The sequence below is a fragment of the Arvicola amphibius genome, chromosome 1 (assembly GCF_903992535.2).
Source record: "Arvicola amphibius chromosome 1, mArvAmp1.2, whole genome shotgun sequence".
NCBI lineage: Eukaryota > Metazoa > Chordata > Mammalia > Rodentia > Cricetidae > Arvicola > Arvicola amphibius.
In genome coordinates, this window is record NC_052047.1 from 101,360,808 (window position 1) to 101,379,757 (window position 18,950).

General features: G+C 48.7%; 1 protein-coding gene across 4 annotated transcripts; it reads right to left on the reverse strand.

Moving 5' to 3' along the window:
* Positions 1–80: 80 nt before the first annotated feature.
* Positions 81–11,932, reverse strand: Kank3 (KN motif and ankyrin repeat domains 3). 4 transcript variants are annotated; one of them, XM_038315208.2, is made up of 11 exons: positions 11,872–11,932; positions 6,015–6,074; positions 4,024–5,277; positions 3,836–3,935; positions 3,514–3,705; positions 3,338–3,422; positions 2,750–2,966; positions 1,169–1,314; positions 886–1,086; positions 711–806; positions 81–289 (listed from the first exon to the last, which is right to left on the reverse strand). In XM_038315208.2, exons 2-11 carry the CDS (start codon positions 6,046–6,048, stop codon positions 251–253), a joined length of 2,364 nt encoding a protein of 787 aa, XP_038171136.1. In that variant the 5' UTR covers positions 6,049–6,074; positions 11,872–11,932; the 3' UTR covers positions 81–250. The 4 variants fall into 4 exon arrangements, with proteins under 4 accessions (XP_038171136.1, XP_038171127.1, XP_038171121.1 ...); XM_038315199.2 differs by lacking the exon at positions 11,872–11,932 and adding an exon at positions 11,683–11,754; XM_038315193.2 differs by lacking the exon at positions 11,872–11,932 and having other exon boundaries at positions 1,169–1,242; positions 6,015–6,640.
* Positions 11,933–18,950: the final 7,018 nt, after the last annotated feature.

Genomic DNA, 18,950 nt, shown 5'->3' on the forward strand with positions numbered 1-18,950 from the left:
GCTCTGAAAGCCCCTTCCATAGGTGTGCCTTGCAGATGGGATAGATTGTCACTACCACTGCCAGCCACACAGAATACAAGTTCAGTAGAAATGCTTTATTGGGAACGATGTTTTATGGAGTGAGTTGAGAGCTATATCATCACTCAGGCATCTGCACAGGGTACCCTCCTGTGATTCAGAAGCTCAGACATAAAGAGGAAAGTGTCTCCTGCAGTCCAGGTATAGAGTAGCAGCTGCTCAAGAGGTTGGGTCATTTGTCACTGCATCCCTTAGCTGGGGGAGGCTGACCCTAGAACAAAGAAAGGTTCTGTAGACAGGAGTTTCAGTCATGGAGAAGGGTGGGATAAACGTCAGGGTAAGAGTGGGGTGGGCCCACCTAGGTAAGTAGTCAGGAAAACTTGCTGTCCTATGCTCTACCCCTATAGGGTGTGTTCTCCCAGGCACACTTCCTTGTCATGGAGCCACCAGGTTTGGAGCTCGAACTCTTTCTCTTCTCCCTACAGCAAAGGGCTCCTTTCCCAAAACAGGTAGCTAGGCTATCCCTTTCATGCGTGTGATCCTAACCTAAAGTTGTGTGTACCTCAGTTTTGCTAGTTAAACATCAAATAGTTGGAGCTTTATGGTATAATGCAGGCAGAGGTTCTCCGTCTTTGTTCTTTAGGAAAAGCTGACCACCATTGGCATCTGTGTTTCTTGGGGACCACACTTACCTGAAAGCCATGGTTTGATGTCAGGTGAGCATGGAGCAGCGCAGCCACCTCATCCTGTTCAGCCTCCAGTGCAATGGCCAGGGCACTTGTTCCCTCCTGGGAAATAATATGACATTAAGTCCCTGGTCTGCAGTGGAACACAACACTACTACTCAGGCCCTCACTGGTGGCTCACGTTGTCTAAGATGGTTAGGTCACAGCCTGGCTGGGCCAGCAGCAGCTGAACTGTATCAAGGCGTCCGTACTCGCTGGCACACATCAGTGCTGTAGTGCCATCAGCATCCTGTACATTGACATCGGCCCCACATTCCAGCAAGGCAGCTACCATGTCCTGATGGCCGTGGCTGATGGCCAGCATGAGGGCTGTCTGCCCAGTCTGGAAAACGAGGAAAAGAGGTTTGAAGGTAGGAAGTAACACCATTTTATCTGCCCATTGTGGGTTGGAGTGTTAGATGCACCTGACTAGCCTTGGCATTGACATCACCCATGCTGAAAAGTCTCTTGACCACAGCCATGTCTTCTTCCTCCTGCCCTAGAGAAGTGAGTGCAGCCAACATGAGTGCAGAATAGCCAGCTCTATTCTGATGATTGACATCACAGACTCCTGCAAAGAAGAGAGGTCTGTCACTTCATCCAAGCATCAGATGCTGATTGGTTGGGGAGATGGGGCAGTGTTGAGTCCCCTGCATCACAGATGGTGGGTGAGCATCTGTTGTCAGTTTTTGAGATAGCATCTCATATAGCCTAGGCTTCCACCTCAGCACTGCGACTGCTGGGCAAAACTACCAGCTAAGCCAAGCCCCCTGGTCACTCGGCCAACTGCATACACGCGCCAGTGTGATTAGCAACCATTGAAACTCTGCAGTTTAAAAGCCAGCCTGAGCTACAAAGACCCAGCCCTACACACTGCCCTGTCTCAAAAATCAGATTTTTTTTTTTTTTTTAGATTTTACTTGTTATGTATACAACATTCTGCCTCCATGTATGCCCGCACGCCAGAAGAGGGCACCAGATCTCGTTACAGATGGTTGTGAGCCACCATGTGGTTGCTGGGAATTGAACTCGGGACCTCTGGAAGAGCAGCCAGTGCTTTTAACCACTGAGCCATCTCCGACCCTCAGATTAAAAAAAAAAAATTCACTGGCTAAGGGGTGGTGACACAGCCTTTAATCCCAGCACTGGGGAGGCAGAGGCAGGTGGATCTCTGAATTTGAGGCCAGCCTGGTCTACAAGAGCTAGTTCCAGGACAGGCTCTAAAGCTACAGAGAAACCCTGTCTCACTAATGTGAAGGTGAAATGAGACTAGTAACTGAGCAGCCAGAGTAGTTAGACCTGTACAGGTGTGTGTGTTTCTGCCGTGGGGAGATGAGGCAGGTGAACAGAATGGCTTCATGATAGTCAGAAACCTAAGCAGTGAGTAACCCCCTTGAGGATAAACAGTGGGACCCAAGATCAGGAAGCAATCAGGCATGGTGGCACGTGTCTTTAATCCTAGCAGAAACAGGTGGACCTTTTGTGAGTTCAGGCCAGCCAGAGCTACATAGACCCTGTCTCAAGAAAAAAGTGCCAGACCTGGAGGTTGAGGAATACAGTATACCTAGGGAGGGGGTGTTAAGTTGAAATCTCTGGTCTCAAACCTGGGTGCCATTGTTCGGGGTAGGGGAGTTGACTCGGGACAGCTGAAGAAGATAAAGTGAGGTAAAAGGTCTTTGCAACCATAGGAGACCAAGGCAAGGTCACAAATTTGAGGCCAGCCAAGGGCCATACAACATGATCTTACTTAGGTCTGGGTGTTCAGAGGGGTTTGAGCACATGTCATAACCCCCAAGGCTGGGGAGATGGAAACAGGTGGGATTTGCTGGGCAAACAGCTCCAGGTTCAATGGGAAGTTTTTTCAGAAAACAAAGTAGGGAATCATAGTGGAAAACACCCAGTGTTGATTTCTGGCCAAGTGAACAGCAATGTAGCCACTCAGCATTTTTCTGTGGCCCTCAACACTAGCCTTCACCCACCCAAGCCCTCTTCACAAATTCCCTGACCTGTATCCAGTAGCAGGCTGGAAATGGCCAGATTCCTGTGAGACACGCTGTAATGCAGGGCTGTGTTTCCATTGCCATCAGCCAGGTTCACCACATGAGCCAGCAGCTCAGGCCCCAGGCTCTTCACCCCTCGAAGCACCCCTGCCACAGGTTCAGCCTGAGAGCACTTTTGGCTGGACACTCGAAACCATTCCTGGGCCACAAGGCGTGCTGCACTCTGGTAAGGCAGGGGCAAAGAAGGTATCAATGCAAACGAAGGGTGAGAGAGAGAGACCCCTTTGGTGATCTTGGCAAGCAAAGCAAGACCCATGCTTTCTAAGTAGAGAGGGGTTGGACTACACTATCTTCAAGAAGGAAATACAGTCAGTGAGGTTCCTAGACTCAAAAAGATTACATTCTGGAGAAATAGAGGACTACTTGAGTGTAACAGTGAGTACCCACTTGCTCTTTAAGTTTCCTGGGATAGATCCGGAGCTCTGATCTTTGCTCAGGGATGTCCTAGAAAGCAAGTGTCTCTTCGGAGAGCCCTAGGAAACCCTGCACTCTTCACGAAGGATGTTAGGGAAGAGAGGTAGGGCCCACACTCACGCCATCCCTGGCAACTCCACGAGGCCTGATGAGCTGTCGATTCAGAGCGATGCATGCCTCCCTCAAACGCGGGCTCAGTTCACACCTGCCAGGGAGGCCAGTCTAGACTCAGGATCCTGGGCTATGGTGACCAAGAGAGAGGGTCTCTGCAATGCAGACCTTTGAGGAATGCTCACCTCCCTTCTGTCCCTGCCTTCGGCTCTAGCTGTGCCTCAGGTTCTGAGTCTTGGTCGTTATGGGGGCCAGGAGTTCCAGCGTCAGATCCCCCACTATCATCGCCTGACCCAGAAGAGCTACTCCTGGGGAGCTCAGCAACGCCATCTTCAGTGTCACTGTCACTGGCATCCTCGCTGGAGGAGCTCTCATACCTGGGAACAGGATGGGGGGCATCTGCTGAGCCCACTGACTCATTCAAGAGGGCTGTGAGCAGAGGGGCAGAGCTGGGATGAATAGCCTGTGTCCCTGTGGCTGCTCTCCTGGGAATGGGTTTGCGCTCACTCTCCATTGAGGACCCCAACGAACTGCAGGCTCTTGGGTCCCTGACTGGATTGGGCACCTGGAGTACCGTCTTTTTTCTTCATGATGGATTTGAGGATGCCTGGAAGGGAATCACATAAGGGCACCACTGAGTTTGACTTCAGCGACCTGGCAGTTCAGGGCTCAACCAGGAGTCAAAGGAAACTCACCAGCAGGGGCCACCTCCTTGTCTCCAGCCATTGGTCTGGGCTGCTTCTCCACTGAGAGCTCCGTCTGCGTGGTCTTCTCAGTGCAACCCAATTGGGTCTGGGTGGCCACCTCTCGAGATTGAGGCCTGGCCACTGCAGCCTCGTAGGCCCCCTCCAGCTCCCTCAATCGACCCCGCAAGAGTTGGCTCACCCCGCGCTGATGCTCCAAGCTGGTGTGGAGCAGCTCCAGCTCACGCTCTGCAGCCTCAGGTAGCCCCAGCAGCTCCTCGGTCACCCACGTGTCCACCTCAACAGTGTCAGGGACCACCTCCACTCCAGCCTCCCCTGTCTCAGGTACTGCCTGGGCATCCGCCTCTCGGGTCTCGGGCACGACTTCGGTGCCCACCTCCCGAGTCTGGGGTTCCCCATCGGGTGTCCTAGACACAGGGTCGAGGACCTGCAGAGCGCCTTCGCTGCGCCTGGCAGCCAACCCGTCGGGATCGTCAGCCCGGGGGCTGGTCCTGGAGCGGACTCCGCGATCTGAGGTGGCCAGACGTTCGGTCAGGCGCCGAAGCTGGGAGAGCTTGTCTGGGCGGGCCTCGGCCTCCACTTCTTGCTCCGGCTGCACGCGCCCGGCCAGTAGCCGCGTCTTCTCGGCGCGCAGCGCGCGCACCTGCTCCTGCAGCTCGGGCAGAGCGCGCGCCTGGTCCTCCAGCTCGCGCAGGCGCCGCAGAGCCGCGGCCATCTGCTCCCTCACAAGCTGCAGCTGGGCAGGGCCGGGTGAAGCAAGGGCGGGGTTGGGGGCGGGGCTGCTGCGGCCCGACCCACGCGGACTACGCGTGACCGCTCGGGCCGGGCTGAGCGCGCGCTCCTGTGCCTGTGCCTGCTCCAGTCGTCGGCTGGTCTCCAGGAGCGTGTGCTCCACACGCGGATTGCGTGAGAAGGAGCGGGGCGATAGCGGAGGTAGCAGGAGCCCCGAGAGCACCCCAGGAGAGAGTGCGCCCGACGCCCCGCCGTCGTCACTGGCCAGGGATTCGCTGGAGGTCCAGGCGCCTGGGCTCCGCGCCCCCGCAAGGCCAGTTCGGGGGGCCTGCGGGCGGCGTGTGTGCGGGGGGCCTGGAGCTCGGCGGGAGGCAGGGCCGCGCTCGAGTTCTTCCACATACTTGAGGAAGTCCAAGTCCAGGTGGAAGCCATAGGGTGTCTCCACCGAGTAGGGAGAGCTAGGGCTGTGAGCACTCCCAGTGGAGCCTGGGTACAGGCGAGAGCCGCCTAGGTCTGTGGAATAACAAGGACGTGGAAAGGGAAGAGGGGTCAAACTGAAAAGCACCCAAAAAAAGTGAACAAATGTGTTCCCTGTCCCCTTGCTCTTGTGATGCACCTGTACAGTTTGCCATTGAGCACACCCGAGGCTTGCAGGCACATCTGCACTCTGATGGACGTGCAGCCATGTTTATTGAGCACCCACTAGGTGCCAAAACTTATAAACTTGGGATAGTAAAGAAGACAATATCCGGGCCCTCTTTTTATCCGTAAATAGACAATCACTTCAAACGACTTTCAAGACGACAATACACTATGAAATATAGAACCATTGCAGGAGCCAACTTTGGCTCTTATGTCAAGGAAAGATTTCCTGTGACAGGCCTTAAAAGATTGAGCCCTTCATAACAAGGAGGAAGCAGCTGCAAGGACAGAAGATTCCAAGAAGAAAAATGGCTCATGGAAGACACTCGAGGGAGGGATGCTGAAGAGTGGCAGCTGGATGGAAGTCAGGTGACTCCAGGATGGCAAAAAGAGGGCGGGATGGGCAGAGCGTCCTCTAGACCACCATGGGGGTGGGCATTATTTGTGGGGTGTGTCATGAGTGGGTTTTAAATAGTCATGACATTGGCTAGTAGGATTTTGGGAAAGGCCGTATGGACACGGTGTTAATAATAAAAGGGAACTGCTGACTATGTCCATATATACACAAAAGTACCCAGTGGGGATCTGGGATCATTCTGTACACTCACCAGGCGGGTTCTGATTCAGGACAAACTTGGCCATGTTTCTTGGAGTAGCCACCAGACAGCCTGAAAAATGTCCCCCAGAGAAGTAAGGGTGGAAATCCAGCCTTGTTCCTTGGCTTGAATCTGATGTTAGCTCTAACACCATTGAAACTTTGAGCAAACAGACCCAAGAGCATTCTTCCCCATCACCCATTTCCAGGCTCTCTCCTCCTCCCTTCAAGAACCTTGGAAGTGTTAATGCCGCTGATGGAACCCAAGACTTTGTGTAGGCTACATAGATGCTCTACTGCTTTTGCTTTAAGACAAGGTCTTGCTATATGGCTAAAGCTGGCCTCAAAATCATAATCCTGCCTCAGCTCCCAAGTTCTGGGATGACAAGTCTATGCCACCAAGTTTAGCTGAAATTTGAAGTGAACAGAGTAGGAACACCCAAGTTGCAAGTCTAGGAAGGTGGAAGCAAGAAAGATATCAAGCAGAGAAAAGTAAGAAAGGAATTATTTCAGGCTTAAAATCTCAGCACTTTAGAAAGCTGGTAATAGAGGATCACAAGTACAAGCCAAGCATAATGCATAATAGTGCACGCCTTTAATCCCAGCACTTGGCAGCTGAATCTCGTGAGTTCGAGCCCAGCCTGGTCTGCAAAGTGAGTTCCAGGACAGCCAGAACTACATAGTGTGACCTGTCTCTAAAGGGAAAAAAATTTAAAAAACAAGTACAAGGTTAACTTAGTCAATGTCATAGACAGATGCTGTCCGTCTAGACAGATGCTGTCTCAAAGAGTGAAGACAGAACTGAGGGTGTAGCTGAATGGCCAGTGCCCACCTAGCGTAGGTTCAGTCCCCAGTAACACACACTCATTTCTTACATATTTCTTAGAGAAATGATAAGATGTAAGTGGGCATTGGGACTTTAAGCAAGGTTACTTGCAAACCCCTTCAATAAATGGTGGCTGGAAAGTGTAAGTCTAGATAGCTCAATGATGCAACAGAGGAGGGCCTGTCTCTGGAATGTGTCCAGTACAGTGCTCCAAGGCTCCGTTCTTGGCTTGTGGGGCTTTATAATGGAAACACAAGCCCCTAAGAAGACAAAGAGTTCAGAGAGTGACAGTGGAGGTTAGTAGGTGAGGGTCTAAAAGCAGATTTGGCTCAGTGGTGTATAGCACTTGCCTAGCATACACAAGGACATGAACTGGATCACAGCACCACCAAAACCATGAATGAGTGACTCCTGGGCTGGAGACATAGTTCACTTGGTAGAATGCTTTTCTAGCATGCATGAAGCCCTGGTACTCACTAGTGGTGCATTCCTGTCACTGGTACAAGGAGGTACAAGTAGGAGGATCAGGAGTTCGGATCATCCTCAGTTACAGAAAACTTGAGGCCAGACTGGAATACATGAGATTCTATCTCAAAAAAGTGGGTTGGAGAGATGGTTCAGCAGTTGAGAGCAGTTGTTTTTCTTGCAACTGACCCATGTTCAGTTCCCAGCACTGGAGGGCTCACACCCTGTAGTTCCAGTTCTAGGGGATCCAACAGTGGCCACTGAGGACATGTATATACTCATGGTCCATATATGTACACTCAGGTACTTATACATATAGGGGGTGAAGAGTTCAGAGTGTTTGTTACTCTTCCAGGGGACCCAAGTTTGGTTCCCAGAACTCACATGGTAGCTCCCAACTTCCTGTAACTCCAGTTCCAGTCAATGCAATGCCCGCTTCTCGCCTCATTAGGCATCAGCACATACATGAACTACGTACATAAATACAGGCAAACACTCCTAGACATAAAATTTTAAGGAAGGGAGCAACAAAGAAGGAAAGAAAAGAAAATCCCAACACTCAGAAGCCAGAGCAGGAGGATATCTGAATTTCAGAACAACTAGAGTCTCGAAAAACAAAAACAGTTTAGGGTAGGGATAGGGGTGTGGCTCCAAGACACTACACTGGTCTAGCAAGCATGAGGACCTGAGCTCAAGCCTCAGTGTCTCACACACACACACACACACACACACACACAGAGACAGAGACAGAGAGACAGGCAGACAGAGAGACAGACAGAGAGAGAGAACAGAATGGTAGGATAATGGAATTTCAGAGAACGCTTATGAAAAGCCTCCATGGAGCCAGAAAGTGGCTCAAATTGACTGCCTACTGTATACTCTCCCTGATTAACCCCAAAAGAATTCTGCAACATATATTATTGTTCTTGTTTTACAGAGCAGCCAGGCAGATCTCTTTGAGTTCAAGGCCAGCCTGGTCTACAGAGCTAGTTTCAGGACAGCCAAGGCCACACAAAGAAACCCTGTTCTTGCAAACAAACAAAAAGGCAAGAAAACATTTAATAGATCAATTAAGTCCATTGCCTATGGGGGGAAAACGTCTCAGCTTAGGCTCTGTCCACTTTCTGGGGACCCCTTGGTTGTAGTACCAGTCAAGCTGTTGACTTTGAAGCCTTCCAGCAGGCAGACCCAATCCACCTTCTGGCTCACCACCCCTCTGCTCCACCTGTCAGTAGGTCTAACACATCCCCCTGTCCACTACTTCAAGCATCCCCTTTTGCTCTCTGAGTCCCCTGTCACTGTCCTCCCCCCAATCTGAGGCTCTGAAGTCCTCCTCCCCACCCCAAGCAGCTGTTTCCTGTCCCCTCACACCATCTGCAAGGGGCAGGCCAGCAGGTCACCGTGGAGGACAGCCAGTGCCTCTCACAGCTTTGTTTTCAGGAAATTGCCAGGGAAGAACCGGTTTTTGGAAAAAGCCTGGAGCAGTGCTCAGAGGTCTGGAACTGCCTTTCACACAGCTGGAGTGTGATTCTGTACAGCCGGCCCCCTCCTCCAGTGACCTGGCCATGTCCAACTCTAAAGCTATAGTACAGAGAAAACAGCTGCAGGTCATTTCTAAGACCCAGGCCAGCCAGAACAGCCAGGCCCAGGGGCTGCACTGAAGGCTGCGTGGATATTAGTGGGGCGGTAAATAACAGTAGGATTATTATTATTTTTTTTTTTTTTTGGTTTTTCGAGACAGGGTTTCTCTGCAGCTTTAGAGCTTATCCTGGAGCTAGCTCTTGTAGACCAGGCTGGTCTCGAACTCACAGAGATCCGCCTGCCTCTGCCTCCCGAGTGCTGGGATTAAAGGCGTGCGCCACCACCGCCCGGCAACAGTAGGATTATTGCTGATTGTTTGCAATTTGGGTTCTTTTTAAGGCTTTTTAAAATGTTTGTCTGTGTGTTCGTGTGTATTTTTCCATGGAGGCCAAAAGCTATAGATCCCCTGAAGCTGGAGTCAAGCTGAGCAGATCAACATAGATGCTGAGTAGCAATCAAACTGCAAGAGTAGTGCTAACTCTTAACTACTGAGCCATTGATCCAGCCCCACTGGTTTTGGTTTGGTTTGGTTTGGTTTTTGAGACAGGGTCTCCGGAAGCCCAGGCTGGCTTCCAACCTCCTATGTTGTTGAGGGTGACTGTGCACTTGACCCTCCTACCTCTGCCTCCTGAGTGCTAGAATGTGCCTCACCACACCTGGGTGAGCAGTCCTGGAGATGGAGCACACGGCTTCATGCATGCTACGCAAACACTCTAGTAACTGAACCACAGCCACAGCCTCATTTCTTTCCTCTTTTTCCCTCAGTAGTCTATGCACATCCGCCTGCGCCTTCTACAGTTGGTCCTGACATTATTGCTAATCCCTCCCCCACCGTACAGATGGAGAAACAGAGGCGCAGAGCAATGAAGCTATAAGCTGTATCCCAAAAGACATGCATGGGCAAGAAGGGTTGAATCCGTGTAGCTTGTTCAGATCCCTGTATTAGCAACTACACTTGACTGGTTTTTTTTTTTGGGGGGGGGGAGCACACGTATGCCTCAACACACATATGGAGGCTGAGAGCAACTGTGAGAGTCAGTGCTCTCGACCCTGTGGGTACCAAGGCCTGAACTCAGACAACTGTCATCTCACCAACCCATTTTATCTCCTTCTATGTTTTGTTTGCTTGTTTTGGAAGTTTGCGGGTTTTGTGGTTGCTAGGGTTTTGGACTTTTTTGTTCTGTTTTGTTTTTTGTTTGAAACAAGGTCTATGTAGCCAGACCAGGCTGGCCCTGAACTGACAGAGCTTGTCCTGTCACTGCTGAATATTGTCCTGTTTGCCTTTTGTTTAGTTTATTTTATATATTTATTTAAGACAGGATCTTACTATACAGTGCTAGCTCACCTGAAACTTGCTATGCAAACCAGGATGGCTTCAAACTAACAGAAACTCTCCTGCCTCTGCTTCTGGAGTACTGGCGATTTCAGGCACACCATGATGGGGGCCTGTATTTATCTATTCATTCTGACTTCAAAGTGCCCTGCTTCAGCCTCCCACATGCAGGGATTTCAGGCATCCATGGCCACACCCAAAGGAATGCCTGTTTTTACTTTCTCTGTCCCTCCCAGGCCCTTCCCATGCTGAGAATGAAATTTAAGGCTCAAGCATGCTAAGTGAGTTCCCTACCACTGAGCTACACCACCAGCCCTTTTCTCTTTAATTACACTTTATTTATTTTTTGTGGGGGGTGGGTGGGTGCAGATATGTCATGGAGAGAGAGTGGAGGTTAGATGGCAGTTCTGTGGAGTTACTTCTCTCCTGCCACCATGTAGATCCCACGGACACAACTCAGGAATGTTAGGGATGACATCAAGCACCATGACTGGCCAATCCATCTTGCTGATCCCTAAGACTCTTTACTAAGTTGCCCATGCAGGCCTTGAGTTCACTCTGTAGCTCCCAGGCAGGACTTAACTTTCAATCCTCCTACCTTGACCTCTCCTGTAACTGGGGTTATAGGCACTTTGGAAAGATTCCCTTCCCCTCCCCAGAAATGGCTGGGAGCCTGAGCCACTTATTGGCTCACCCTCCCGACAAGCACCAGTCAGCGCAGCGTGAGTCCTTGATTGGGGAGTAACGAGTGTGCTGGAGCTAGCCCCCACCTAGACTGCTCTACAAGCAAATGCCTTCTGGAGTGGGGCGTGTAGCTGCCCTCTTCTCTCCCACACTGCCTGGCTGTCAAAGCTAAATCCAGATCCCCTGCCTGAGGACCCCCTCATTAGGACATCAGAGCTGAAGCCACACGCCCCCACACCCGCCCTGGAGCTATTTCGGAATACAGAGTTCTATCAGGAAACCTGAAGGTTGGGAGACGGAGCGCGCAGTGTGCACCCGAGGTCCTGAAGAGGGTCTGTCTTCCTGACCTAAGGCTCTGATGATGGCACCCGGTTAATGTTGGACCGCGATTCTCAGATTCATGACGTGGGGTGGGGGTAGATCAGAGATCCTTGGTTCATCACACACACCCCTCCCCAAACATACACAACCAGGTCAGATTAGAAAAGACAGGGCAGTTTCCTACAGGAAAAGCCGCTGGGCGGTTCCATCCGCTACTATTGTCTATGGGTCCGGGGGGCCATCCGTGCCTCCCTCCAACACCGTTTCCGTATCACCCGCCCCCCTCCACCCTGCTGCAAGAAGCACATCCCGAAAGAGCCGGTCCCAAGTCCCCAAACCAACTCTGGGGAAGGGTCCCTTAGGCATCTGGGAGATTCCGGTGAGCAAAACTCCCCCGTTGGGTCCTGGATGGCTACGTGGCAGCGATCTGCTCAATATAGCGCTCCCCTCCCGGGCTAGGCTTTAATCTACCTGGGGCTCCCAGTGTCCGAAGAATCACCATCACAGGACAGGGCGTCCACCCCGTCGCAGAGCACAGAGCCCATAGAAGGGGCTAAATGAACCGCGTCCCCTCCCTTCCCCTCCACCCCGCAGGAACACTTGTGTCCTGAATTTCTCCCCTAGGATCCCCATGGGGATCGCGGCAAGTTTGGACTTTACCTGAATCTCAGCCCGGCCCCGGCAGCACAGCACCCGAGCCCGCCCCTTCGAAGCTCGGGCCGGGTTATCAAGGCTTTCACCCCTAATTGATGGCCATTTCAGCCAACCAGAACTCGAATTTGACAGAACTACCCAATAGTATGGCAGAGTGTGTCGTCTGCGGCGGGGGCGGAGGGGGGGACGCGCCAGGGGGCGGGGCCTACAGTAGTGATCGGCGAAGACGAGAGCAGTGGAGTGGGGTGGTGCTGCCCCAGCCTTAGCAGAATCCTGCCTGATCCAGAACTTAAGAAGGAGGGGTTCATTCACAGCACGCTGGGGTCTACAGGAGGAATCTAAGCAAACTATTTCTGTGGAATTTATGCGACAAACTTAAATGTGACTAGGATATGAAGTCCTAAGACCCTGGATCTTGCCCCGCGCAGGACCTTTGCACATAGTGTTCCACTTTCCAGAACTTTTCTCTGCATGTGATACCTTTCCCTACTTCCAGATACTCAATCTATGTGTAATTATCTATCTATCTATCTATCTATCTATCTATCTATCTATCTATCTATCTCTACCTACCTACTGTGGTACTGAGTATTTAACCCAAGATGTATACATGCTAGACAAGTGCCCAGCAGAACAGACATTTATTAAATACCTATAGAAAGATGACTGATAGATAGATCGACACGTAGATAGGTGAGAGAGAGATTTTTAACTATATTTAAGGAACTGAGATGGCTCAGCATATAAAGGTGCTTGCTGCCAATCCTGGCTGTCTGAGTTCTATCCCTGGGACCAAGCAATGCGAGAACCAAGTCTCACAAGTTGTCTTCAGACCTCCATATCGTGTGCCATGCATCTACCCACACACATTCATACACACAGTAAATTAATAAAACTTTTTTTCTTTTTTGGTTTTTCAAGAAAGGGTTTCTCTGCAGCTTTAGAGCCTGTCCTGGAACTAGCTCTTGTAGACCAGGCTGGCCTCGAACTCACAGAGATCCTCCTGCCTCTGTCTCCCGAGTGCTGGGATTAAAGGTGTGCATCACCATCGCCTGGCTAAATTAATAAAACTTTTTAAAAGTACATTTAACTCTCACCCATTTGGAGTATGTTATAATTGAAAGCTCTACTGTTTCCTGTTAACATAGCCTTGACTGACTGACAGCGTGCCAGGCTAATGAGTCTCTTAGGGGGCAGGATCTCTGCTGTTTTGTGCCTTTCCAACGATGTGAAGGAGTGATGGGTACTCTGTGGAAGAGAAAATGATATGCAAGGCCCTCATCTGCCTTGAGTGGAGAAATTAGGATTTAGTGGAAAGGTTCTGGAAGGCCCTCATCTGCCTTGAGTGGAGAAATTAGGATTTAGTGGAAAGGCTCTGGAAGGCCCTCATCTGCCTTGAGTGGAGAAATTAGGATTTAGTGGAAAGGTTCTGGAAGGCAGCTTTCAAGGTGACATTGAAAGGAGCCTGCGCCAGGCAAAGATAAGAAGTGTAAAGCTCCCTGTAGGGACTTTGAACTGGGTATGTTAGCAAGAAGTGACTTGGTGGGAGAACAAGGTTTTTGTTTGCTCCAGGTTTTAGGCAATGGCTTGGATTTCATTTTTTTTTTGTTGGTGTTATACTTTTCCAGATTTTTGTCTTGTTTTGTCCTTTGACTTTGGTGTTCTCAGAGACGACCTTAACTTCTGCTCCTCAGCTTCCATCCCCCACCCAGCCTTTGAAACAAGGTATTAACCCAGCTGTGCCAGCTGTGTCTGTGGGGTTGTGCCTGTAATCCCAGCACTGGGGGGTTGGAGACAGGAGGAGCAGGAGTTCAAAAGCAGCCTGAGCTACATGATCCTTCGCTCTTCCCAATCTCTTTCTTTTCATTACAGAAGCTATAACAGTCAGATCGTACAGTAATATATTTATACAACAGTGTGTGTGTGTTGTTTTGTATGTTTGTAGTGTGAACATGTGCATGGAGGTGATAGTCCATGTAGAAGCTAGGGATGGTGTCAGGTCTTTTACTTCAAGGGCTCTCCATTGTTATGCTTTTGAGACGCTCACCAGTTTGGCTATCCAGACTGGCTAATGATCTTCAGTCCCACCTGTCTCTGTCACCCTATTTCTTCCCCAAGGTTAAGGCTACAACCACATGCCACCATGCCTGGCTATATTCCCAAACCCTATTTTTTTCCGTTTATAAAATGCTTGCTCTATTTTCATTGGTTGATTGGCTGAAGAAATATGCTCAGTTTGCCATGGAAATTTTGGAGTTGTAAAAATATTTTTATTGCATATTAAGTAGAGCATGTGTCTAACACGTACAAAGCCTGGTTCAGTCTCCAAAGTCAAAACCAAAAATGTTTAACTGTAAAGCCTGGTTCAGTCTCCAAAGTCAAAACCAAAAATGTTTAACTGGAAATTGAGATGATGCACGAGAGAGACAGAGAGAGAACCAGACCAGTAAGTCAAAAGTGTAACTAAGGAGGAGGTTTTAACTTTTCAACCATACCATTAATTAAGAATACTTTGAGATATTTAAAGACTTTTATTTCCTTAGTGATGGGGAAGGGAATCACTTTTGCTCCACAAATGGTAGAACACAGTGAGCCAATCCCTAGTCCAAGAAGCATTTTTTGTGGTTGTTTTAGGGGCATGGTCTCACTATGTAGCACAGGATGACTTGAAATATGTGATGATTCTCCTGCCTAAGGCTTGAGAGGGTCTAGAAGTAGCTTTGAGTGTTGTGACTTGGGGAAAAGTGTATGTCTCAGGCACTGTTCTGTTGCTATGAAGGGATACCACAACTGGTGCAGGATAATTGTCTATATTCTGTCAATTATGTTTTAAATAAACACTGATTGGCCAGTAGCCAGACAGGAAGTAGAGACAGGTCAATGAGAACAGGAGAATTCTGGAAAGAGGGAAGCTCCCTCTGCAGTCCTACCCAGACACAGAAGAAGCAAGATGTGACTACGCCACTGAAAAAGGTGCTGAGCCATACGGCTAACACAGATAAAAATAATGGGCTAATGTAAGTTATAAGAGTTAATAATAAGCCTGAGCTAATGGGCCAATCAGTTTATGATTAATGTAGACCTTTGTGTGATTTCTTTGGGACTTAACGACTGCGGGAACTGGGCAGGACAGAAACCTCAGTCAACACACGACCAAGGCAATTCTTTATTATTTTAAACAAGTATTTAATTGGGGGCTCGCTTACAGTTTCAGACGGTTAGTCCATGATCATCATGGTGGGAAGCAGGCAATCATGGGAGCTGTGAGCTCTATATTCTGATCCACAGGCAGCAGGAAGAGAGAAATAGAGAGACACTGGGACTGATCAGAGCTTGTGGAACCTCGAAGCTCACCCCCTCCCACAGTGATACACCTCCTCCAGCAAGGGCACACACCACATCCTTCCCAGATAGGACGCCAACTGGGAACTAAGACTAAGCCCGCAGATTTAATGGCCTCATTCACACTACCACAGTGTATTTTGGCCATTTTTTAAGTAGAACCCAGAGGTGCAAAAAAGACATTCTACATTGCGCAAGGCAGCTCTCCCACAAACAAGAATAAACTAGCCAGAACTGGAACCATGCTGATTGTAAGAAATCTACCAGTGTGGGGGCTTGGGAGATGGTTCTCTTGAAAAAGTGCTTGTTTGCAAGCACAAGGACCTGATTGGATCCCACACCAGCATTGGGTGAGACACATTTACAATCCAAACACTAGGGAGCAGAAACAAGAGGATTCCTGGAAACACGCTTAGCCAAATCACCGGGTGCCTGGTTCAATGGGAGACACTGTCTCAAAAAACAAGGTAGGAGCGACAAGGAGGACGATGCTGTCTCTCTGCCCTCCCACCACGGCTTTGCTTATGTTTTCTGTTATAGAAAAAGCATAGCTATATTTTTTGTTGTTTGTATTATTGCTTTTGAAACAGGATCTTACAATATAGCATACCTGGCTGTCCTAGAATTTGCCATACTGACCAGGCTAACCTCAAGCTTCTGAAGATCTGCCTGCCTCTGCCTCACAAGAGCTGGGATTGAAGACATGTGCCACCATTTTTATGGAATACTACTTTAACTATGTAAATATGTGTCAAATTTGTTTACGTTGTGGAATATTACTTTAACTATGTAGAGGTCTGTTATATTAGTTAATGTTACATTTCTTTTCTTTTTTTTTTTTTTTTTTGGTTTTTCGAGACAGGGTTTCTCTGCAGCTTTTTCAGAGCCTGTCCTGGAACTAGCTCTTGTAGACCAGGCTGGCCTCGAACTACAGAGATCCGCCTGCCTCTGCCTCCCGAGTGCTGGGATTAAAGGCGTGTGCCCACACCGCCTGGCTTTATGCCTACATTTCTTTAATTAATTATGTTAAGATGTTTTGCTGTTTTACTTTGCCTACCTAAGATACTTGATTGGTCTAATAAAAAACTGAACAGCCAATAGCTAGGCAGTAGAGGGATAGTTGGGACGGACTGGTGGGCAGAAAGAATAAGTAGGAGGAGGAACCTAGGCAAGAGGGTGAGGGTGAAGGTATGAGAAGAAAATGTGGGAGAAAGAATGAAAGAAAGGTTAAAAAATGCAAAACATTGATGAAGAGAAATAGGTTAATTTAAGTTATAAGAACTAGTGGGACAAGCATAAGATAAGGCCGGGCATTCATAATTAATAAGAAGTCTCCATGTCAGGAGCTTAGTTCTACCTCAACTTGATATGCCATGCTTTGTTGACACCTGTGGGAGGCCTGCCCCTTTCTGAACAGAAACGCGGGGGTGGGGGGGAGCAAAGGGAGGAGGGAGAAGAACAGAGGGAGAAAAGGAAAGGGAAACTGTGGTCGGATGTAAAGTAAATGAAAAATTTAATTAAAAAAATAAGAAGTTTCTGGGCAGTGCTGGCGCACTCCTTTGAGGCCAGCCTGGTCTACAAGAGATAGTTCCAGTACAGGCTCCAAAGCTATAGATAAACCCTATCTCGAAAAACAAAAAAACTAAAATAAAATAAGAAGTCTCTGTGTCATAATTTGGAAGCTGGTTGGTGGCCCAAAAGAAAGCTGTTATACACCATCTCAGGCCAAGAAACCTAGTTATAAAGCAACTATCATTAAAGCCACATCCTCAATAATAAAATATCCCAAACTCAGTGGGCCCCATACTCCCCAGGTGACCAGTGTTGCGATTTGAAGGTGTTTTAGTTTGTATATGTTTGGTTTTGATTGTTTTGCTGTTTAATTTTTGTTTGTTTGTTTAAGGTTTAGAACTGGTATTGGGTTTCATTTGTTTGTCTCACATTTATCTAATAGAAGCAGGACACACACGCCAAGGCGTGCCTGTAGCGATCAGAAGACAACTTAGAGCAATTGCTCTAAGCAATTGCTGCGTTTGGTCCCCAGAACCCTCACAGTGAAAGGAAAGAGCTGGCTGTATGACAGGTTGTTCTCTTAGCTCCACACATGGGCTGAGTATGTGCCCACTCCCACATGCACTCTCTTGCACGTACATGCACACATGTGAACACACACACAGAGGGGGGAGAGGAAGAAAGAAATAAAAAATAAATCTTATTTAAAACTTTATTTTTAAAAAAAGAAGATGATAAAGAGGGGGACCAGAAGGATGACTCCACAGTTAAGAGCCCTTGCCGCTCTTGTAGGAAACCAGGTTCCCGTTCCAGACACCCACATGGTAATTCATTACCATCTGTAACTCTAGATCCAGAGGATCCCATACCCTCTTTTGACCTCTTCAAGTACCAACCATGCATGTGGTGCCCACACATACATGCACAAAAAAATACAAAATAAAATTATTAGGTCTAATTTAAAAACTGAAGAAGCAGCCTTCTGAGAAAGCTGCAATAATCTTAGAGTTCATTAACAACCCCTCCCATATACCCTATTGCTAACACCCTTCATGTCCATGGTAGAAAATGTGAGCCTTTTCTGTCCCAAGCTATCTTGGGTCAACAATAGATGTCTCCAGAGAGAAGCAGGGCAGGGGTGGGAAGGAGAAGCCAACTTCAACCACTCCAGAGTGCACATGAAGCCCTTGGAAGCCACTTTGGGCTCCTTTGCCATTTCAAGGACCTCTAGATATATGCCAGAGTACCCTCTACCATGTCAGGAATGCAGCAGCCCTACAGGGGCTGTGACTGACTCTCAAGATAAACACCCCCAGACTCTGGGCTACGGATGCAGATGGGGCTTTCTTTTTTTTTTTTTGTTTTGTTTTATTGTTTTTTGTTTTGTTTTGTTTTGTTTTTTGAGAAAGGGTTTCTCTGTAGCTTTGGAGCCTGTCCTGGAACTAGCTCTTATAGACCAGGCTGGCCTCCAACTCACAGAGATCCGTATGCCTCTGCCTCCCCAGTGCTGGGATTAAAGGCGTGCGCCACCACCGCCCGGCCTCGCAGATGGGGCTTTCAAAGGACATGACCACCAGTTCAGCCTTTAGTTCATCCTGCACCCCTCTCCTCCCTAGGTAAAGGCAGGTGGTCCACACTTAGCTGTTTCCCTCCTCCAGAGAGTTCTGGAATCTATCCCTCTCCTACCTATGGGGATAGAGGAACACATCATTCCTGACACACGTATAATCCCCACTGCCCCCTGCTTCCCTCCCTGGCTTTGACAAGGTCAGTTATTGCACAGAAGGGTTTCTCATATCTTAATGATTTGGGAAAGTAAGATGTCCTTGAGTTTGAGAGAAGCTTCCTAGCCCCATGTGTGCTTTCAATCAGGAGTTAAGGTGATGGACTTTCATGGTCACACAAAATTTCCACTGAATCAGTGGCAGCCAGGTTGTTGTCTCATGAATTCAAAGAATGAAACTTTAAATATAGCAGTATGGCTTCAGACAGGAGTTTTATTATACATTTAATAGTAAGTGCTTAAGAGAAGCCAGGTGGGATTAAGATGCACACCTTTAATCCCAGCGCTCAGAAGGTAGAACTCTGTGAGTTCAAGGCCAGCCTGGTCTACAAGAGTGAGTTCCAGGACAGGTACCAAAGCTACAGAGAAACCCTGTCTCAAAAAGAAAGAAAAAATGAAAGAAAGGAAGGAAGGAAGGAAGGAAGGAAGGAAGGAAGGAAGGAAGGAA